The sequence below is a fragment of the Schistocerca serialis genome, chromosome 1 (assembly GCF_023864345.2).
Source record: "Schistocerca serialis cubense isolate TAMUIC-IGC-003099 chromosome 1, iqSchSeri2.2, whole genome shotgun sequence".
NCBI lineage: Eukaryota > Metazoa > Arthropoda > Insecta > Orthoptera > Acrididae > Schistocerca > Schistocerca serialis.
Window position 1 is genome coordinate 785,998,996 of NC_064638.1, and position 24,481 is coordinate 786,023,476.

Sequence of the window (24,481 nt, forward strand, 5' to 3'; positions counted from 1 at the left end):
CAGGAACTAGCGGTGCGCTCTCGCTGACGGTCTATCAGGGCTAAATGTTTTTGAAGATCTCTCTGGAGAGCATGAACTTGCTGTGGGAAAACCTTCTTTTTGTGAGCATAGAAAGTGTGTCACAAATGGTTGGGCGTCAGCAAGGTTTTGTTTATCGCTTAACAAATAAATTAAAGAATGATTTTTGAAGAGAGATCTGTGGTAGACATTGTTTCATTCATCAGGAGACATTGTGTGCTGAACCTGTGGAATTTCGTCATGTTGTGGACATTGTGGTGAAGTGTGCAAATATTGTATGAAGGCATGGTGTCAATCATCAGTTAAAACGATTTCTTCAAATTCTTGAAGCTGAATATGGAGATATGGAGATAAACCTTCCCTCCATACTGTTCGGCTGATAAGCAGAAGTAAATCTCGTGGTTTTTTATTTTTATTTTTATTTATTTATCTTTTTTTTTTGCAATTCGTGGGGAAATTGGTTAATTTCAGGTCATGAAAGAGGAGAAATTCTTTGTCTCAGAGAAGCAAAGTGAATGTCAGACCGTGAGTTTCCGGCTAATATAACGATTAATCTAAACACGCTGGAAGTGTCACTATAAGGGAGGGTTTGTTGATAGTACACGAGCACGACAAATTCTGGGCGTCCAGATCTAACCTCCGCGTGTTTCAGAGGCAAGAGGGGAGCACAAATCTAACGTTCTTCACTCGCCTAGCTTCTCTAGATTTACGTGCTAGCATCTTCTTTATAAAATATCAATGTGTGATTAATCAGCAAATAAATAGTGTCGAGACGTTTTTCCAAGAACTGAACTTATTGGAGAAGGAATTGCAGTTGTTCAGTACCCCATTCTCAGATGTACCTATGATATGCCACATACAATGCTATTACAACTGAATTACAAAACTCAATGTTTTTAAAGGACAGGTACTGAAGTTGTCTAAATCTGCGTCAGTGGTATCAAAAAGTAAAGACGGGAACACTCCCCAGGCTTCATAGGAATGCATCTGGGATTATGTCTACGTTCAGGTCAACATACTGTTGCGAACAGCTGTTCTTTGCAGTGAAGAAGATAAAAAGCGAAGAAAGGTCATTGGTTCAGGACTCTACAATGAAAAAAATGCTGCGCATCACTGCAGCAAACAAGATATCATCAGATATAAATGCAGTTGTCTTGCGAAAAGTCTGTAAAAAACAAAAACGTTAATAAATATTGTGCAAAGCTTACTCGTTAATTTATTCTGATCGCCGTTCCCACACAGCCAGTTCATCCCTTACCAGCTGTTACATTTTTGTGGAGTTCAATTCTGATTAATTTACTGTAGATTAAATTAGAATTACAGTGATTTTGAAGTGCAGCTGCAGTTTCTCGTGACATCACGCCCTGGCCATCCCCAGCACTTGTACGCAGCTCACCGCATCCGTGTGCCCATACAACTACAGGCCGTGAGGCTGTAATAGCCGCTACCCAGCCACGGGCGAGCGCACGAGCGCCAACAGTCTGGTGTAGTCTGTTCCTCTTAAGACTATTCTCTTATCTTTTGCTAGCCATCTCGTAGGCTCTCAACTCTTCAGTCTCTTCACTGTATCTAGAAGGAGAAAACAATGAGAGAGACAGCACCCTGTGCTACTGTGTCTTGATTGCAACTCTTATGTAGCGCCAGAGATCGACTACAGTAATGAAGAGAATCAGCATAAAGCATTCTGAAATATGATGCTTGGCAGTTTCAGGGAAAACTGGCTACATAACATCAACACAAATAGAAAGTGAACAAACTTTGTAATAAAATATAGTAAAGCAATTTATTAATTATTCCCTAAACTGATGAAAAAGTTGCCATTGTTACATATAAATGGGGCTTTAGAAAATGTTGTGTACTATTTGCAACAATATTACAGAACGTACTTAGCTTTGTTATCCTTAGGACTTCTATTATTATTCTCGCTATTTGACACTTGAATTCTGTAAATGCCTCTATAATAACACTTCTGCAGCTAACTGTCATGTCTTACAGTAGGTCCTTAGTCACTGAAATATTCAAATTTAGTGGCACTCGCAAGTTTGAGCAATGTTTATAGCATCAGTGTCGGTCACATGTCACTTCAGTGATAAGATAATAGGGTTGGAGTGGAATGAGGTACACATGGAAAAAGATGATAAAGTGAAATTTAAAAATTGAAGCAATGAACATTTGGAAGCTTTATTATAAGGTCCAGTAGTAAGAATATCTTGACAAAAATTAAACTTACTGATAATGGAGTACTGTGAAGTTCTTCATTCCACTCCATTTCAATAAAAATAGTGTAAATCATCAATAGAATATGTAGTTAATTAGTTAACTATTTAACTAACTATCGACTTTTGTATCACAATTAAACTGAATAACTAGACTGCAAATAATAATTCACAAGTTTCTAGTATTCTGAATGATATTTTCTAAATGCAGCAAAAATAATGCTGAAGAGAGTATTGAAAATGTCATCCCATAAAATTTAATGAATTTGAAGTAGCGCCAGAATCCTTCACCAAGATTAATGTGATTGTAAAAATTTCAAAAACACAACATATTAATGCAGTTTTGAAAAGAAGAATTATTCTAACTTAATATGTCATATTCAATGTGATAAGTAATGTATTAAAACTAAAAGCTTTTTCCAGGCAAGTTAAAACAAGTCACTATCGAACCCCTTTATAAGGAAGGTAACAGAAAAGGTATTTAATTATTGTGCAGTTTTGTTACTGACATGTTTTTCTAAAATATTTGAGAAAGTTATGTAGTCAAGAGTAGTGTCATACTTAAGTAAAAATAGTTAAATTCGTATATTGCTATTTTGGTCCTTGAAGGTTTCCTCAACTGAGAATGGCATTTGTACATTTTCTCATCAAATTTTGCAATGTTTATATGATAAAATAACTGCATTTTGTGATCTTTCTGTGCCATTTTGTTGTGTAGATCAAGTAATGGTTTCAGGTCTTATGGATTTAATAGCATTATAAACAATTTGTTTGTGAAAAAGGAATACAAAAATTGTTATTTATTATTGTAGAACGGTAAGAACTTTAAGGTACAGGAAATCAATCACAAATAGTGCCACGATTCATAACTGCATCTCTGCAAATGGACTCCCCCTTAACTTTCAAAAAGAAGCACAGTATATTCAGTTCTGTACAACAAACAGAGTAACACCAACAATGAATATACCACATGAATAAAAGTCTGTGGATTATGAGTATAAGTCTGTGGATGTGAAGGAAAACTTCATAATTTTGGGTGAATATACAGATAAAGAACTGAATGAATGAAACTTGCAATTGAGCCTCTCTAGTTCAGCAACTTCTGCTTGGCATGTAAGTGCTAGTTTGGGGAATCAACTACCCCACGTATTAATACAGTTTGCACGTTGACTCTCTTTAATGTTTTGTGATATAGTTTCTGGTGTAGGAAGAACAGCACAACAGTGAACAATGCAAATAATATGTAATGTTCACCCATAGATATCATGTAGGTGTAGGTCTCGCTTCAAGAGGCTGAACATTCCCTATGCATAAATTTACTAATGAAATTAATCGTAAACGGTCCACACGATTACAAAAGAATAATACTGTCTTCGGCTATAAACTGGGAGAAAACACCACATTCTTTACTTCTTACTGTGAGCAGCTCAGAGTAGAGTTCATAAGTATTAACAGAAATCTTTGAACATTTGCTTAATAATATAGAATACCTGGGATATGAAAAAGAAATCTAATATGAAATCATTTCTTCTGGCTGTCTCTCTTTGTTCTATGGATAAATATATAATTGTACAATTGTGGCATATGTTACATAACTTAATGGAAGAAATCCTTATTTTTTTGTTAGATATGTGTTTCAGTGGGTGATACGAAGTGTTGAAAAGATGTAAATGTGCAGTAAATTTTTCAGTCTTAAGAAATTAAAACCTCTGTATTATTTAGTATTCTGTAGATAATCATCATGCAGCCATACATGCAGGTCATATGAACATAGTATGTACAGGGGCTTGGTCCATATAATTTAAGTGGAACCATAATGATCTATGAAATGTATGATTAGCCAAGTAACTGCAGCCACTAAGCCAGATTCAGTTGATGTAGGCCTAAGGCTTGAATTCACAATTAATTGACTTTACCACATAGGCACTTCTACAATTAGTTTCGTGTTTAAGGATATTGCTTTAGATGCATTCAAAGTAAATGTACAGAACAGGAACATTTTTGACTTTTACCTCACAAAAAATGTTGACTCTGTAACGAATCCAGTACATTTGTGTAGCAGCTTGGGCGTAATTACCAACAGTACTTTCCTTGCGACATGATTTAGTACATCTATCTTATAAAAAGCCATGGGGACTTCCTCAGAGTTTCTGTAACGAGACTCAGACCAAACGTTTGTGAGTTTCCTGTGATTAGACGTTTATGTTAACGGTTTTGTTCCGCTAAATAGTGATTTGTTTTATATCGAAATACCAGCTGATAGAGGATCAAGGAAAGTAACCATCAATGTGGATAAGTATGAGAAAAATTTCTTATTTTGTCCGCTGAATTCTGGATTGTGACGCAACCCTAAAGAAAGATCTGTAAATATTATGTGAAAAGTGTCATGATTATTATAAAGGTGAAATCAAAATAGTTTTCCATCAAACTCTAGTGTGACTGGCAGAACAGAGACATTGCAACAAATTTATATGGCCTGAGAAAAACGAAATCCTCCTGCAGCTACTTCTGGATAAGAATATGGTGTAACTCGTATTCCCCCAATTGAGTATGTTAAACATTGCGTTAACACCATCAGATGCGTAGCTTGATCTCATACACATCCTATTTAAGTGGGTGTCTGGAACAATGGTTCATATATTGTGTGCCCTGATTATCAGTATGGGTACACTAGCTGAGAACTCCAGGCGATGCAGCTTTTTGATTTCCAACTGCGCAAATTATTATCTAAATATTCTGTAGATGACAGCCGGTAGTTGTCTTATATCTTTATTTTTTAGATACAAGATATAGATTAACTATATACACGTTTTTTTAAACAAAGATTAGTTTTTTGCTTTGTATGTTTTGCTTAGATGTATGGTACAGTTATTTTGTCTGAGAATGCTTTGTTACAAATTGAATATTTTTATCCAAGAAATAATAATGTTACATAGTTATTCAGTAAAAGAACACTTATATTTATAATGAAACCCAAAATTGTGCATAGACAATTGCAATGCTAAAGAGAATTATCAACATAGTTTTTGAGGAATAATAAAGTAAGCTCTTTTACATAAAAAGGAACACAGTGAAATATAAAATATATAGTGAAATTAAGTACATTTACACTAAATAAAAAATGCTCTGAATGTCAACTATTCTGAACCTATTTTGAGGAAGCATTTGAGAGATTTAACTTCATTGGTTTACAAATGACTATCTCTAAGAAATACTTGGGCTACCCACATGAAAAACCACAAACCAAAACTTAATGAAGTATTTCATACGAAGGCATGGCCGACACCGACAGTAATGACTTATTCACCAGCAAAGTTCTGCTTGATAATATTTCGTGAGGCAAACCATTTAACTTTGGAAGTGGCAGTCATTGGTGCTTCGTTTAAGCTTGTGTTTCAAAACTCATTGATGCTGTAACTGAACAATAACAGTTGATGAATATTGAATTTCACATCTAGAAGGTCGGCCACTTCCTCCACCATCCCTCCTCCCTCTTCATTCTACCTAATACATTTCGGTAGAAGTGTGCGGGAGATTTTCATCCGTGTCTTGTTCACAGGACTGGAGGAGACACGTTGTTTATGGAAACAGTTGTTGACCTGATTCCTCGGATAGTAGCAGTGTTATTTTTTAATATGAGGTTTCTGTTCGCAAGTCACTGCAGAAGACACGCATAGCAAAACTGTTGCAGTAGATGTGATACATTAGGTACGAGTTTGGTTGGCGTTTAGATGCATGTTGCATATCACTAATTGCGAGGGACACAGGTTCTCATCTTGTTTGCGGCCGTTTGCGACGAGAGCTGTATCAGTCTAAAGTGAGAAACACGTAAATAAGATTTAAGGAGATCGTGGAATTCTTTCGCGTGTACTTTGACGAATGATGCTGCAGTGTCAACTTCGTTTTTCACGCAGAATCCTCAGAAATGGTGTTTAGGGTAGTGAGAGTTAATGGTGAGTTCGTAATGAGGAAAGAAAGCCACTGGCTATCAGAAGGGGCAACAGTTGCCGAAGGGTTCTTGAAGCGTGAAGCACGTGTCGCTGCCGACGCAGTAGCGACCACTAGCCGCCAGCTGCATCATCTGCTGGAAGGTTGGATCCGTTGACTTTTTCACCCAGCCATACATTTTGATGTCGAAGTCAGTGGGGGCCGGCAGCTTCTGCAGGAAAAAAAACAGCATCCAGGTGATTAGAGGCGTGTTACTGTACATATCGGACGGAAATTGTGTAACAACAATTGAACAGTAGCCTTAACTGGGGCAATGGTGTAAAGTGCAACGAATGTGGTTTTAGCGAAGACAAAGCATACACTTTCATACATTTGGAAGTCACGTAGTAAAACATGTACGTTTTAGTACAAAGAAGTGTATTTGCAGTTCCGAATACGAACACCAGTCAGTCGTGTAAGGGAATGGCGAACAACGAAAATTGTCGGGCCGGGACTCGAATAGGGATCTCCTGTTTCACGCGAGCGGTCGTCTAAAGCTCTTTGGGTATCCGTGCACACTGACGACCAGACCCAGACTTCCATATGTCGTTGTTCCTGGTTCACAACCTGTACTCGTGCACACATTATGTCAGTACCGCGCAGGGGAGGACATTTTAGTTGAAGGTAGCTGCCTGGTATCGGCGGATAAATACGATACTGCACTGCCTGTGTTGTTAAGAACGACGACGCAACGTTGCTTGTCCATTATGAAATACCTAAAATGTATTCACAGTTGTGTAAAGGAATGGCGACAGCGAAAATTTGTGCCGGATCGGGTCTCGAACTCGAAATTACGTAATGTGTGTACGAGTCCAGCTTGTAAAGCAGGAACAATGACATATGGAAGTTTGAGTGCTGCCGTAAGTCGTCCACGGATAGCCAAAGTGGTTAAGGGGACCACACCCTGCCTGTCTAACCACGTTAATTTAGGCAAGTATTTGACCCATTTCTGAAAAAACTCTTTGATGCAGGACCTTAATATTTTTACTGTATGTTACATGATGTTAATAGAGTCAACTGTACTAAAAACCTACTTTATCCATTTAATAGTTTTTAAGAAATCCTTTTTTAAATTCATTAACAAAAAAGTTTTTTCTTCAGAAAATATTTTTGTGAACTTCCTAATGGGGGAATATTAATGAATGTAGTACCAGAGGTGGCTTTTTATGTTATGCAGAGTCTCTGAAAATTTCATTCATTTATCTATGATAGTTTCTTATATAATGAGGCATATGTACTGAAAATTTTAGTTTGCGGGAAATTGACTTTAAAGAAAAAACTGTTGAAATTTTTTACTTACAGTTAATTAAAACTGTCCTGCTGCATATGATGGCCCTTCTTTGACCTATAGCAGGTCTTTCAGCTTCTTTTCCACCTTCCTGGATGTTTGTCTTGCTTTCTTGGCCATTTTATCGCAATGTTGTAGACCAGTGATCATATTTTCAACAGGACTAACTCCCAGCTTTTTCAGTACCTAACACTTTCCAATATTACCACAATTGAGTGTAATAACAGCATCATGAACTCCTAGTTTCATTATATGCATGCCTACAAATACAGTTTTAGGAAGGCGGTTCCAAATTATGCTGTTGAAACATTCATTTGGGTTCTTTGTCTGCCCATGCAGACATTTCCTTAGAAGGTCAGGATGAGCCAAGTCTCTGAAACTAGGTTTAATTGCTGTAATAACAGCAGCAGGAAGAGAATGCTAGTGATAATAAGATTCTCCAGTTGCCTGAGCCCTATTGTGTTTGTACCACGAATTTTCTCCTGATGGACACAATCCATGACATGGCTTATCATCAGTAGAGGATCTATGGAAGAATATGGTCCAAACATCTCTCTTCATTGCCTCCAGATTTTCTTTATTTCTCCTAATTGCCTGCCCACAGTATACCTGCAAGTTTTCTATAACAACTACTCGCAATCACACTTGAACAAAACTAAACGCATGTTTGAAAGCGTGTTGTTTACAAACAGCAGAAACAAGAGAATACCGACCGAGGCATTCTAAGGATAGCCAACACGCTCGGGAGTAAAAAAAAAATCCCTAACGTGCAATGTAGGGGATATAAAGATCTAAAATATATGCAGAAAAGTGGGTGACAGAAAAGTGGGCGTGGCACATAAACAAACGTGGTAGGAAAATGCTCTTTAAATTTTTTTCAGCAAAATCGTTTTCGGAGTACTTAAATAAAACATTCATCTATCTAAATATGATGAAAACCAAAAATCGATTTTTTTCAACCTGAACCTCTTAAGGCGGCCACTCACGTAAGGCGTGAAATCCGGGTTCGGATCCCGGTCTCCAGCACAAATTTTCACTGTCGTCATTCCCTTATACAGCTGATGGTTGTTCGTATTCGCAACTGTGAACTAATTCCATGTGTTTCATAACAGCTGTAGTCACCGCAGTGCCTGTTCCTGCGGACGTGCTTGCATTTCCGAAGGAACATTATGTCGTTTTTCTTATCAACGCAAGCGACTGCGCTATCGTATCAAATTTACAACAGGTGTTTAGCCTCCCTCAAGTTTCATTCCATGTTGGATATATTCCTACCAATTATTTTGCAGCTCTATCGAGCATAGCAGAATTCTGTTCCATGTCGAAAAGACATAACTGATTCGAGCATTGCGCTCATTCTGGCATAATATGTGCCACGCTGTTGCAGATAAAAGCATCGAATGACGAAGGTGAAGACTATGCGAAAGGTCTTGCTCGGCCTTTCAAATTTTCACCAAAGCCTGTAGATGGCAGTGCTCGTGTAACAATGAAATGTGCTGTTAGTTTACCACTGTGGAACAATGCGTTTGCAGTACGCAAAGAACAGTACTGCGTCCATGAGTTTCATAATTTTGGTTTGCAGTAAATGATACTGTGCTGCTGTAATTATGCTTGTGGGAGAAGTTCGTGTCCAACAAGTTCACTACCAACGTTTGCAGCTCAAAAGAAAATGTTTGTTGACGCGATCCAACAGCAAGCACATGTGGGTGTTCAAAGTTTCAACGTTACTCTTCAGACTGCTAAAACAACCTGCACGCTAAAAACAGGTGTGTGTATGGGAGGCAGTACCATCCATTCATCTCACACATCGATTTCAGATACTTGAAGCGAGTGAACTTATAAAATTAACGTCCATTAGCAGCCATTGTAGTCTGCTTCTGTGAAGTATGCTAACAGCCAGTTACAACTAGTGCTAATCAATACACATCTTTTATCACAGGAATTATTAAAACAATTATTAATGATTAGGCAACTACGATGGCGTGTTGAACATTAATTTTATATGAAAACTCTTGACGATTTTTAAATAAAACAAGCGTTATAAACATTCTACATTTTTATTCTTCATGTATACATATTTGCAGCCCTCTGCAGATAGAGGGCTCCGAACTGTAGCATGTAACATGGCGGTGTGTAACGTAACTATGTAGATGCATGAGAAACAACGTGCAGTAATCGAGTTTCGAATTTGAGGAGTTCGTCCACACGTGGAGCACAGTCTCCTTCAACATGACTGTGTCAGATTCGAGCGCTGCGTTACCTGCCACAGCACGACACTTTGGATTCACTGTCATCGATCATCCTCCAGACAATCCGATTTTCATCTGATTCCAGAACTTAAACAGCACCTTGGAGGACTTCACTTTGGTAGTGATGAAACGGTGCAAGCAGAGGTGACGTTGTGGCAGGCATTCTCGGTGAGGGTATCAACCAACTGGTCTCTCGCTGGGAGAAATGTGTTCGTCTTCGCGGTGACTATGTTGAGAAATAAACATGTAGAAGTCAGGAACAAAGATGTAGAATGTTAATAACGTTTGTTTTATCTGAAAAGCTTTAAGAGTTTTCATATAAAAATTTGGAGGCATTACTTTTTACCACGCCCTCCCATTTTGAAAACAGACGGTGCACTACTTCTTGTTATTCAGCTGCTGTTTTTATCTTAAACATTTACGTAACTTTACTGGTTTCAGAGGTCATATCAGATGTCAGTACAATGAATCTGATTGATACGAATGTTAGTGTTACCCGTAATGTGCACAAATTGTAGAAAGAGCGGCTAATAAAGCACTCTTCTAAACTGTTCCTTTTTATATTTATTACTTATTTTTTTAACATGAGAGGACTTTCAGCTAATGACTTTTGCAATAAAATATAAAAGTCCATTCGGAACCCAAAACAGGGAAACATGGCTTACATGGAAATTATTTTTACTTACAGTATTATGATCGCAATTTTAACCGTTCATCGGAAATTCACTCTTATTACACATAAAATACCGGGTGATCAAAAAGTCAGTATAAATTTGAAAACTGAATAAATCACGGAATAATGAAGATAGAGAGGTACAAATTGACACACATGCTTGGAATGACATGGGGTTTTATTAGAACCAAAAAAATACAAAGGTTCAAAAAATGTCCGACAGATGGCGCTTCATTTGATCAGAACAGCAATAGTTAGCATAACAAAGTAAGACAAAGCAAAGACGATGTTCTTTACAGGAAATGCTCAATATGTCCACCATCATTCCTCAACAATAGTTGTAGTCCAGGAATAATGTTGTGAACAGCACTGTAAAGCTTATCTGGAGTTATGGTGAGGCATTGGCGTCGGATGTTGTCTTTCAACCTCCCTAGAGATGTCGGTCGATCACGATACACTTGCGACTTCAGGGAACCCCAAAGCCAATAATCGTACGGACTGAGGTCTGGGGACCTGGGAGGCCAAGCATGACGAAAGTGGCGGCTGAGCACACGATCATCACCAAACGACGCGCGCAAGATATCTTTCACGCGTCTAGCAATATGGGGTGGAGTGCCATCCTGCTTTATAGTTCTAATAAAACCCCATGTCATTCCAAGCATGTGTGTCAATTATTACATCTCTATCTACATTATTACGTGGTTTATTAAGTTTTCAAATTTATACTGACTTTTTGATCACCCGGTACATTAGGACGTAAATTTGCTGGCACGTGAGTGTAAGAATCCATTCTGCTGGATGTTAGGTCATCGATTTTACACAACGTTCTTACTGCACGGTGCTATAGAATAAATGCTTGTTTGAATTTAGTTCCATTGCCTCAAAAGATTATGCCATAGGGTAGTGTCGAGTGAAAGCATGCAAAGTACTTTAGCAATCTCAGTTGCAGACCAGCCCATCGAAAGGGATTTTCTATTGCACGGCCGGCTGAATTGAACTTCTTGCTTAGCCTATCCACGTGAGAGTTTTGTCTTCGAACTTCACGTACGGAGATTCGTTCAGAGCATACCAATTGAAACTGTATGTCATTAGCAGTAGCATTTTGATGAACAAACCACTGGCCTCAATCCTTACAAGATGCGATATCGATCGTTATTAGTGCCTGCTTCTGAAGATTATGTACCCAAAGGTTGTATTCCTTCACGTTCAAAAGGTTATCTGACCTGTGTCCTCAACACGTCTCATGGCACGAGTGCTGCTTGAAGGTAATTTACTGAACCCTTCTGTCTCGGTATCCTCAAAATACGGCTTCCACACATCACACCTTCTATTGTCAACATTCTTAGGATAATTATTTCATGTTTCTAGAAGGTCTCGACAAACCGCACAAAAGATACTGAGTTGTGGATGGCTACTGTTTGGGAACAGATGTTCGTAAATACACTACTGGCCATTAAAATTGCAACACCAAGAAGAAATGCAGATGATAAACGGGTATTCATTGGACAAATGTATTATACTAGAACTGATATGTGATTAAATTTTCACGCAATTTGGGTGAATAGATCCTGAGAGATCAGTACCCAGAACAACCACCTCTGGCGGTAATAACGGCCTTGATACGCCTAGGCAATGAGCCAAACAGACCTTGGATGGCGTGTACAGGTGCAGCGCAGCTGCAGCTGCCCATGCAGCGTCAACACGATACCACAGTTCATCAAGTGTAGTGACTGGCGTATTGTGACGGGGCAGTTTCTCGGCCACCATTGACCAGACGTTTTCAATTGGTGAGAGATCTGGAGAATGTGCTAGCCAGGGCAGCAGTCGAACATTTTCTGTATCCAGAAAGGCCCGTACAGGACCTGCAACATGCGATCGTGAATTATCCTGCTGAAATGTAGGGTTTCGCAGGGATCGAATGAAGGGTAGAACCACAGGTCGTAACACAACTGGAACGTAAGGTCCACTATTCAAAGTGCCGTCAATGCCAACAAGAGGCGACCGAGACGTGTAACCAATGGCAGCCCATATCATCACGCTGGGTGATACACCAGTATGGCGATGACGAATACACATTTCCAATGTGCGTTCACTGCGATGTCACCAAACACGGATGCGACCATCATGATGCTGTAAACAGAACCTGGATTCATCAGAAAAAATGACGTTTTGCCATTCGTGCACACAGGTTCGTCGTTGAGTACACCACCGCAGGCGCTCCTGTCTGTGATGCAGCGTCAAGGGTAACCGCAGCCACGGTCTCCGAGCTGATAGTCCATGCTGCTGCAAACGTCGTCGAACTCTTCGTGCAGATGGTTGTTGTCTTGCAAACGTCCCCATCTGTTGACTCAGAGATCGAGACGTGGCTGCACGATCCGTTACAGCCATGCGGATAAGATGGCTATCTTCTCGACTGCTGGTGATACGAGGCCGTTGGGATCCAGCACGGCGTTCCGTATTACCCTCCTGAACCCACCGATTCCATATTCTGCTAACAGTCACTGGATCTCAACCAACGCGAGTAGCAATGTCGCGATACGATAAACCGCAATCGTGATAGGCTACAATCCGACCTTTATCAAAGTCGCAATTGTGATGGTACGCATTTCTCCTCCTTACACGAGGCATCACAACAACGTTTCTCCAGGCAACGTCGGTCAACTGCTGTTTGTGTATGAGAAATCGGTTGGAAACTTTCCTCATGTCAGCACGTTGTAGGTGTCGCCACCGGCGCCAACGTTGAGTGAATTCTCTGAAAAGCTAATCATTTGCATATCACAGCATCTTCTTCCTGTCGCTTAAATTTCGCGTCTGTAGCACGTCATCTTCGTGGTGTAGCAATTTTAATGGCCAGTAGTGTATGACTAGCCTCTCAAACATTTCCCCTCATCTCATCGTAACTCTATCATGTTATGAAGCTCAATAGCTGGTGCTTCACTCTACATGCAGAAGGAACAATTGGTGAAGAGTACTAAAGCATTAGAAACAGAGAGCATCAATTTACGAGCTGGTTACTTTGCGGTTTGTGCCCTGACTGTAATGCGTCATTCATGAGCGTAAACCTCTAATGACGAGTCTAAAAGGATGCCTCTCTTAAGAAATATGAACATTTATGTGTGTGTGACCTTTCGTCCAGCAAGGTTTGTCGGTTTGGCATTGGAATAATGCAGAGGAGTGTTCTTCCTGACGAAGTAACACTATGAGATGCACAGGGACTCGAACCGGATCCTAGTCTTACTGGCATTAGATCGTACAGAGGTTAGGCAAAAGTACGGGAACACCGCGTGAAATGCATGCTTGTATGTAAATGCAGATGATAGCCAATCCCGCAACTGGCGCCGTTGTACTTCACCCCGAATGACACATTGCAATGTCCTCAATACGTTGCAAGTGTTAGTCGTGGTCAGAACAGTGTCAAGTGTAGTTGTGAATTCAAAGTGGGCAAATTGCCTGTGGTCATATGATGGGAGCTTCCGTACCCAAGCGAGCCGAAGTGTTTGGTGTTTCAAGACGTATAATACTGAAGATTTATATTGCATACATCAGAAGAGAAAAAAACATCACCCGCTAAGTCACAATGGCGTGTGTTGAGTGATAGTGACAGGTGGTCATTGAAGAGGATTGTGACTCACAGTGTGAGAACGACAGCTGCAAAAGCTGTTAAGACTAAGCGGCCATTGACCTTCTTCTGTGCTGGATGCACACTTATTGCCCGAACTCCTACGGGACTCGGCAAGATGGTCTGCAGCGAGTAATGAATGTAATGGGCAAGGACACTACGAATGTAGTGTGTGGACATTAAGTTGGGAATGTGGGTCTCACGGGGAGCGTGCAAGGGATAAATCCCTGCAGTCGCACTATGCTCCGTGCCCTCGGTGGCTCAGATGGATAGAGCGTCTGCCATATAAGTAGGAGATCCCGGGTCCGAGTTCCGCTCGGGACACATATTTTCAACTGTGCCCGTTGATGTATATCAACGTCTGTCGACAGCTTAAGGGCTTGATGTAATTATTTTAGCTCCGAAAGTGTCTGCAGGACAGAATGTCGCACTCGCGAAGCCTGTCAGCACCAATAAAACAAGAAGGTTCAAAATGGCTCTGAGCACTATGCGACTTAACTTCTGAGGTCATCAGTCACCTAGAACTTAGAACTAATTAAACCTAACTAACCTAAGGACATAACACACATCCATGCCCGAGGCAGGATTCGAACCTGCGACCTAGAACCGCACGAAAACAAGAAGGGAGCTCCGTAACAGGAAAACCTCGACTATGGAGCAGTGGAAGAAAGTAATTTGGTTGGATGAGGCTTGTTTCACACTGACTCATATTTCCGAGTTCACGAGCAAAGAGTGAAACAATGCGTGGGTTCGATGATACTTTGAATAGCCATATCTTGGTATTCCATGAGCTCCTTAATTACTATGCAAGGTAGGATCACTGATAAGGATTACAGAACAATTTTAACTCATTAGGTTCATCCCAAGGCATAATGTTTGTGCTCCAATGGCGATGCCATATTCCAAGACTACAATGGCCCCTGTTGATACAATTCGCATCGTCCAGGATCAGTTTTGTGAGCACGAGGATGACTTGTCACATCTCCTTGGTCACCACGGTTACCAGATCCCAATATTAGTGAGCCTTTTTGTTCTACTTTGGGGAGGGGTGAGTGATCGCTGTTCACTTCCATCATCGTTACCTAAACTCCCCCCTGTTTTGCAGGAAGAATGGTGTAATATTCGCTTGAAAACCGCACGAGACCTGTATTTATTCATTCCGAGACGACTGGAAGCTCTTTTGATTCGCTATGGGTTTCCTGTACAGTATTAGGAATAGTAATGTGTTTTTGGTGTCGCCATACGTTTGTCCAAACCCTCAATGTTATGTGAAGAGACTCGGAGCTGGGTCCATGTCTTACCAACAGTAGACCGTAAGTGATCTAGGAGATTAAGATTTCTCTTTGTTTTTCTTTTATCCATTTTTTCCCAATTTGTTTGATATTACACTTGTACAAGTAATTAGGAAACAGAATTGCCAGCTCTCCGTAATCTTTGCAAAGGTGCAAAGTATGGCCGTGACTGCCTCAGGCAGTGCAGACTTACTGGTAACTGGCCCGCCCGCTCCCAAGCTGTCGATTAACTTGAGTAGCTGACTAATTGACGAGCCCAAGGTGGTTCTTGTTTGTAACTGTAAATCGTGAAATAAACTGATCAAGAAAGCCTTATACCATCCTCACGGCGAGGAAACCTATTTTCTCAATATAGGAACGTAAATTCAGCTGTGTGTGGAAGGTGTATCGTTTATTCTTCTTTGTTTTCAACAGAACCCGCTACGTCACCAATCGTGAACGGGTCAATGCTGCTTGTATCCACTATTCATTCTATCAGTGCGCTTCGAAAGGCCGTTTCAAGCTTGGACCGTACGCGCATTGTCACCTTCCTGCAATAACGTCTATAATTAGTACATTTATTTAATGAATGTTGAGACAGGTGCAAAATGCCAAACTCTCCTAAAATGTCAGAAGTGGTATCAATTTTTAAAAAAGGTCAAATAGACAATTGTGAAAGTTATAGAGCAATTAGCTTCCTAAACTCAGTCTGTAACATTTGCAAAAATAATCAATAATCGTTTAAGAACCATAACAGAGTTTCTCCCATTAGAAGAACAATGTCGATTACGGAAAGGACGTTCATGCAGTGATACATATTTACCATAAAAAGTAATTTAGAGAAACGACGAGCATTTAGTTTAGTGACGCATATAGCTTTTATTGACTTCGAAAAAGTTTTTACAGTGTGGACAGAAAGAAACTGTGAGACATAATGATTAAAGCTGGATGTCCTAGACATATTACTGATGCTATAAAAAGTTTATACACGGACGCAAAAATAATAATAAAAGTCGGTAATTATAAATAAATATTAATAAAATAAATAATAACAAATCACTACCAATAAGGGGCTTTAGCAAGGCTGTAGCCAATCACCAACCATATTTAACCTCTATATATGATTAGATTAAAAATTTATTTAGGTAACTGGCTACAGCCGTAAGATATTTATAGAAAACTATTTTTATTTGCCAATCAGCTGTATGAATTATAGTTATTCGACCGTTTTGGTTGTTTCAACGATCATCAACTGGAATAAGCAATTATAATAATTGGTTAAAAAATGCATATTTCTCTTAGAAGACACCTTCCTATACCAAATGCACCAATAGCAAGACGTAAAATGTCACATAATCAGATTCTGACAATAAATTAGGTATGTTCTGTTAACCGTCAGGATGCATGTGAAATTATAAACTTTTCTTCCACCGAAACTGGTCGAATAAATATATATTACAGAACTGATTGTCAAATAAAATTGTTTTTCTGTAAAGATTTGATTAAAATTGGAGTCCGGACGTAGATCCAGGTATACAAATTGATAGAAATAAATATATTAATATCCTTACGTATACAGACGATGTTACCATGGTGGATGAAAGTGAAGAGCCGGCGAAGTGGCCGAGCGGTTAAAGGCGCTGCCCTCTGGAACCGCAAGACCGCTACGGTCGCAGGTTCGAATCCTGCCTCAGGCATGGATGTTTGTGATGTCCTTAGGTTAGTTAGGTTTAACTAGTTCTGAGTTCTAGGGGACTAATGACCTCAGCAGTTGAGTCCCATAGTGCTCAGAGCCATTTTTTGATGAAAGTGAAGATGAGCTACAAAAAGCGGTCTATAAATTGTATCAGCTAGGCAAAAGAGAATAGAACCTTCGAATATTAACAGAGAGAACTAAAATCATGACACATTATTGGAAATTTTTCACACACTCAAAAATAATAATATATAATGCACCACTTGAGCAGATTTCCAACATCAATTTTTTAGGATGCAAAGTGAGCTGTGACATGAACAAGGACATAGAAAATAAAATTCACAAATTTTAATTAATATTCATAATGATAAGCAAAACATTCCGGAACATAATACGGAAGGAAACAAAATCAAAATTTTATAAAACCATGGGTACGTCTGTTTTGTTATTTGGAAGTGAGTCATGGATCCCTAAAAAAAGCGATAAGCACCAGAAGTGAGACTCCTTAAGAAACTGGGAGATGTTACTAGAGAAGACCGCATGAGAAATTAGGAATGAACTAAATATTTATAATATTTATGAAAAAAATGAAGAAAAAACATTATGGAAATATCACACTTCTGACCGTGTTGTATCAGCCAAGAGAAAGAAGCGACCTAGGAAGACCCAGAATAAGGCAGCAGTGAAACGGAACAGGCACAAGCGTCTAAGCTTTGAAGTGTAGAAGAAGAGGAAGAAGAAGAAGATCGAAATCACCTGTTGAATTGCAAGCATCACAGCGACGACATTCGATCATTCAGTCGTTATGCTGAGACACAAAACACTGAAGAGCCACAGCGTAATAGCGCTCTGTGCTCAACAGCGGCAGCTGATGAATGCTACCTGCTAATTGTAGTTCGTAGGCATTCCGAGGAGTATTCAACAGGTTGATCGCTGCCTTTTTGGTGGAAACTAAGAAGTCTGTGTCGATCCACGCAGTACGCAACCGTTTCCATTCAATCAATTTGGCCTCCTTCGGCTACAACATCACAAATACCTCAGCATCGTGGTCTACGAAGAAGGTGGGCAAAAGAATACTAGGAATGAGACCTGGATCAGTGTCATCGGGTTCTCTTTACCGGTTACTGCAGATTTGTCTGAGGCCTGACGATCGTCGTAGAAAAGTGTGGCGGAAGCTAGGTGCCAATGCACGGTTCAGATATGCACTCCCTTAATACAGAAAGGTGGGTCGCTCACGTTCTGGGCCAGTGTGATGAATAGGTAGCGGGCGCCTCTTTTCGCTATAGAAAGTGATTTGAGAACTGTGTCAAACTGAGACAAATTCTTCAGATTATTGTCCAGTCCTGCAGTCAACATTTCGGCAATGGGTTCGTCTTTCAAGATGATGATGGGGGAGCACAGCGAGTTCCCTTCCAGGAGGCAGTAATCGGCCAAAAGGAATGACCTGAGGTGTCATCTGACATAAATATGCCTGAGCACACATACAACTAGTTGAAACTCGCACATTGCCACCACCAAAACATTTTACTATCTTGAGCGGTAACGTCTTTCCACTGCGTGTGTTGTCTGACCTGCATTATCTGATTAAAAGTATCCCGTCACCTGTTAGTGGACATTAATGCGGGGAGTGTCCACACTTCGTCTTTATGACGGACTGAACTCTGCTGGGAACACTTTCAGTGAGGTGTTTGAATGTCTGTGGAGGAATGCTAGACGATTCTACCTCAGTACAAAATTACGAGGAGGTAGTGATGTCGGATGCTGGGGTATGGAGAGAAGTGGGTGTTCTAACTCATCCTAAAGAGGTTCCATTGTGCTCAGGTCGGAACTATGGCCAGGCAGTCAATTTCTGGAATGTTTCTATCGGGAAACTGTGGTTTCACAGATGCTGCTTTATGACAGGCTACATTGTCATGCTGACACTGTCATCATCTCCGAACTGTTCCTCTACTGTACGCACTACACGACGGTGTAAAATATGTTCATATCCTTCCGCATTTAGCATTTCATTTGGTACAGTAAAAGGATCACATCCTAGCCACGAAAAACACCCCTATGTGGTAGCACCCACTGTACATGATGGCAACTAACGTTCAACAGGCATTCGGCAAAACCCAAAGCCATTCATCGGACTGTCACAGGATGTGGCGTCATTCATCACTCGTTTCCGGTCACCAAATGTCCGGGGTACACGAAAGGAGCCTCCCCGAAGATCATGACAACGATCGGGCGTACCCTGGGCAACGTTAGGCCTGTGCCTAACGGCCAATCCTTTCAACACCAAGACACCACAAAAAGGCTTTTATCAAAGCCAGCGCTAAATATAATGTCCATAAACATTGAAGGGCTCTCTCATGAGAAGGAAGTGCTACTTGCTGTAGCATGTAAAACTCACAACTGTGATCTCTTACTAATCCAAGAGACCCACATTGGCCCCACAAATAGAAGACCAAAGATCCACGGAATGAAATTAGTAATTGAAAGACCACACGAGCAATATGGCAGGGCAATATTCGCCAAAATGGGCTTAGGTATTATATCTGCAGAACTGACATCTCAAGAAGACATCGAAATCTTGACTGTAGAGTTACAGTCCTGCACTGTGACGTCTATATATAAGCCACCGAGCAGGGAGTTCAGATTCAGTGAGCCAACCAACTTCAACTCACAACCAACGAAAATAGTAATGGGCGATTTCAACTGTCATGGATCAGCCTGGGGGTACAGGCACACAGACAAAAGTGGGGACGACCTGGAAACCTGGTCAGACTCAACTGGCCTTAAATTAATACACGACCCCAAACTTCCATATTCCTTCCACAGCAGAAATTGGAACCGTGGATACAACCCAGAAAACATCTTTGTCAGCGAAAACGTAGCACATCAAACCAGGAAGGATGTGGGAGAATCCCTCCCACATACACAGCACCGAGGTCTGGTTGAAGCAGTTGTTAAACCAGCAACCACCCATTTCCAAAGACGTTTTAATTTTAAACGTGCCCTATGGGACAAATTCTCTGAAGAACTTGACAAAGAGGTGCAGAACCTTGATGCTAGCCCGGAAAAATATGACACTTTCATTGAATTAGTTAAAACTGTCTCCCGAAGAAATATCCCCCGAGGCTGCAGAACTAGTTATACCCCTGGACTTGACGGAAACTCAAAGGTTCTTCTGGAACATTACCAACAGCTCTTCGAGGAAAACCCTTTTTCAGAGGAAACAACTATGGCGGGAGAAGAACTCCTCCAGGCCATATCAGCCTCAAGAACAATGAAATGGTGTAATCTAATCACAAACCTAGACATGAAACAGAATAGCCGAAAGGCCTGGCAACTTCTTAAAAACATCAATAATGACCCCTCATCTAATACACAAAATTTGTATAAGGTCACACCAAATCAAATAGCAAATCAACTTCTACTTAATGGTAAAACCAACAGGAAGCACCCAAGAAAGAAACTACAGAGAGGCACTCAAGAAAAATACCACCTAGGCACCCCCTTTACTCTGAAAGAATTAGAAGATTCCATCTCCATAATGAAAATTAATAAAGCCGCTGGCCTAGATGATCTACGCCCAGAACAAATAAAAATGTTCGGACCTGTTACCAGACGGTGGTTACTAGATATGATGAACAAATGGGTTCTTGAAATGAAAATCCCCAAGACTTGGCGGAAGGCAAATATAGTAGCTATACCAAAACCTGGAAAAAACCCACAGACCCTAAAAATTTTCGGCCTATCTCCCTGCTTTACCAGTTCTATAAAGTCTTAGAAAGAATGATCCTTAACCGCATCTCAGAACATGTAGACAAGAATATAATTAAAGAGTAAGCAGGATTCCGCCCAGGAAGGTCACGCTGTGGACAAATCCTCAACCTTACACAGTACATAGAAGATGGATACGAGCGGAAAGAAATTACAGGTGCAGCCTTTATCGACCTTACAGCAGCTTACGACACCATAAACCACAGTAAGTTAATATCAAAAATATATAACACCACAAAAGACTACCGACTGGCGCAATTCATCCAGTGCCTGTTGCAGAATAGACGGTATTTTGTCACGCTGCAGTCGAAGAAGAGCCGATGGCGGACCCAGAAAAACGGCCTACCTCAAGGTAGCGTCCTCGCCCCATTGCTGTATAATATTTATACCAATGACCAACCGATCAGCATGGACGCTCGCTCCTTCATCTATGCAGACGATACAGTCGTTGCCACCCAGGGAAAAACCTTTGAAGAGGTAGAAAGTAAATTAACTTTAGCGATTTAAAAGCTGGGTGACTATTATGATAATAACCACCTCAAGCCAAACCCAGCAAAAACCCAGGTCTGTGCTTTTCACCTACGTAATAAGGAAGCAAGGAGGAAACTCAACATAAGCTGGAAGGGACAACATCTATCTCACTGCGACACGCCAAAACATCTTGGGATTAAACTTGACCGTGCTCTCACCTACAAGGAACACTGTTTGGCCACAAAGATGAAAGTGAGTGCCAGGAACAACATCATCCGCAAGCTAACAAATAGCAGATGGGGAGCGCAACCTACAGTTCTCCATACGTCAGCTTTAGCTTTATGTTTCTCCACTGCGGAGTACTCGGCACCCGTCTGGCAAAATTCCACCTACGCTGAACAAGTAAATATAGCATTGAATGAGACTGGACGCATCGTGACAGGATGCCTCCGCCCAACTCCCACAAAGCAGCTGTACCACCTCATGGGCATAGCCCCGCCAGACATCAGAAGAAGGACTGCCGCAGAAATCGAGAAACATAAACAGGAGACAGATCCAAGGCATCCAATGTTCGGATACAATCTTCAACCTCGCCGACTTAAATCAAGGAAGAGTTTCCTACGAACAACTGAAGCAACTCTTTTATCGCCTAGAGCACGACGAGAAGAGCTGTGGTACAATGTGGACCCAGGAAGACCAGGGAATAGCCCCAGGGAAGAACCCACAGTTGGCTCTGAACTCTCATATACGACCTGGAAAGCCCTGAATAGACTACGAACAGGCGTATCAAGATGCAGAGCAAACTTGGAAAAATGGGGCTACATCAGTGCAGACGAGCCCTGCGAGTGTGGAGAACAGCAAGACCCACAACACCTACTGGTCTGCAGGAAACTAAACAACCCGTGTTCGATTCAAGACCTATTTGAAGCAAATGACAAGGCTATTCAAGCTGCAGAGTATTGGGCTTCACGTGGGATATGAAAATCGCTCTGTTTCGCATCCCTAGCGCTTATCATTATATGTTACATACTTTTCTATATTATTGTAGTTAATTTACCTTATAACATGTATTATTGTATTATAACTGCTTCTCTTGCATTGTAATATAATTTTTTTTTTTTTTTTTTTTTTTTTTTTTGTAAAATGGTGATGTCTTGGATACGATAAATAAAAATAAAACCAAATGTCCAGTGATGTCGCTCTTTACAACACCTCAATCGTCACTTTGCACTGACTGCAGAAATGTACCCCATTATTTTTAACTCCGTCGCACAATCATTGTGCTAGATGGACTGTTGGTAGCACTTTGGAACTCGCGAGTGATTCCTTTCGCTGGTTTCAAGCGATTTTTTACAGCCACCCTCCGCAATGCCCGACGGCCCCTGTCTGTCAGTTCATGAGGTCTGTCTTGTTTTGGTTTAGCTGTTGCTGTTCTTCGCGTTTTCAGTTCACAGTCACATCACCAACAATCGACTCGGGCAACTTTAGTAGGGTTAAAATGTCCCTGAGGCACTTATTACAAAGGTGGCATGTTCTAAACCACTTAACTCTTCTGATCGACCGATTCTTTTCTACTGACAGCACAATACTCCTTGCCGCCATTTGTACTGGCTGTTCCTCCTCTAGTGACATCTGATGGTCTGTACTGCATTACAAAGAAGTTTCCGCATAGTTCTGATCAGGTAGCGTGTATGAACCATGCTACTTTGGCAACGCATTTTACAAACTCTAGCCTTCCGCATTGGTAAATCATACTTTATCGATCCAAGAAGCTCTGCGGTCTTTATGATGGACGGGAAACCTCTTTACGTTGAAATTTCTGGAAGGTCTCGCATGTCTTCTATGATATGTTATCAACAAACGGAAGGAGACTAGGTTTCTTTCTTTTTAATTTTTATTTTACTTTAACAGATGATGCCTTATTGATTTTCTGAGCGCAGAATTCATTTGCCCTGAAGACTGCATTTGTGGAATACTGCAAATACAAATCCGTGTGAGTGGGCTTACGGTGAGTTAAATGACCCACAGAGTCATCATTCTTCCGTCTAACCAAAACATCCAAGAACGATATATAACCATCTTCCTCTGTTTCCATGGAATGTGGATGTTTTTACGAATGGAGGTGAGATGATACGAAAGCCGATTAATTTGTCCTCTACATACCTCCAAAAAAGTAGTTGGCGCAACTGTTAATAATTTCTCAGCTTCCTCTTCAAAATGCTTCACAAGAGTACTCCAGAAACATCAGAGGTATTTATGCTACTCCCCAGCACATTTTGATTTTACAGATGTGCCAAGACCCTGCTCTTATTTTGGTTACTATTTTAATAAGTTTATTCATATCTGGGCCACAGCCACAAATTTATTACAAGACATCTAGATTTTCCATCTTGGCTGTAATATTATCACAATGTTTTCACGCTATCATCTAATTTCGGCGATGCTGCGTACTCATACTCTGAATGGTTGACGCATGTGATGTAAGCTGAAATCAGCTGATCGTGTGAAATAAATAACTATGGTCACATTACAGCCAAGGTCGAAAATCAAAGTGTCCTTTAAGGTCATTATTTTGATTTTATTTCACACTTGGCTTATCTTTTCATTTCCTTCTCCCTCTGAGTCTATGACCACACACATAGATGCAGGTGGTGTAAAATATTTTGTGACAGTTTTCAATGTTCGCATTGTTAGGTAGTTTACAGAATGCACTATCTAATCAAAAGTCTCCGGAGATCCTTACGTAACACGGAATTGACGCCTAGACGTCAAGGCAGTATAAAAGGAGCCGGGCAGTATTGTGTTGTCTGTGGAGAAGTACTGGGTGGTTCTCATTAAACTTTCCCTGTTTAACACGTTATAACACGGAAACTAATTACCGTACGGGTAACGAACTTAATAGAATTAACGTCAAGGACATGGGAAAGAGAAATATTGCAGAATCAGTTCAATTGAAACACTTTTGATTTGCTGGTGCGGAACATCATATCATTATATACCATTACTGCTACTAAAAGGGCTCAGTATCTACATCTACATCCATATTCCGCAAGCCACCTGACGGTGTGTGGCGGAGGGTACCTTGAGTACGTCTATCGGTTCTCCCTTCCATTCCAGTCTCGTATTGTTCGTGGAAAGAAGGATTGTCGGTATGCTTCTGTGTGGGCTCTGATCTCTCTGATTTTATCCTCATGGTCTCTTCGCGAGATATACGTAGGAGCGAGCAAT

The 24,481-nt window shown here is 40.6% G+C and overlaps 1 protein-coding gene across 1 annotated transcript in view; it reads right to left on the reverse strand.

The window, feature by feature from the left end:
* Positions 1–6,222: 6,222 nt before the first annotated feature.
* Positions 6,223–24,481, reverse strand: part of LOC126432837 (uncharacterized) — a 46,943-nt gene continuing 28,684 nt past the window's right edge. The window contains exon 4 of the mRNA XM_050090444.1: positions 6,223–6,393. Within this exon, the coding sequence (XP_049946401.1) occupies positions 6,223–6,393 (171 nt within the window). The remainder of the gene's footprint in view (positions 6,394–24,481) is intronic.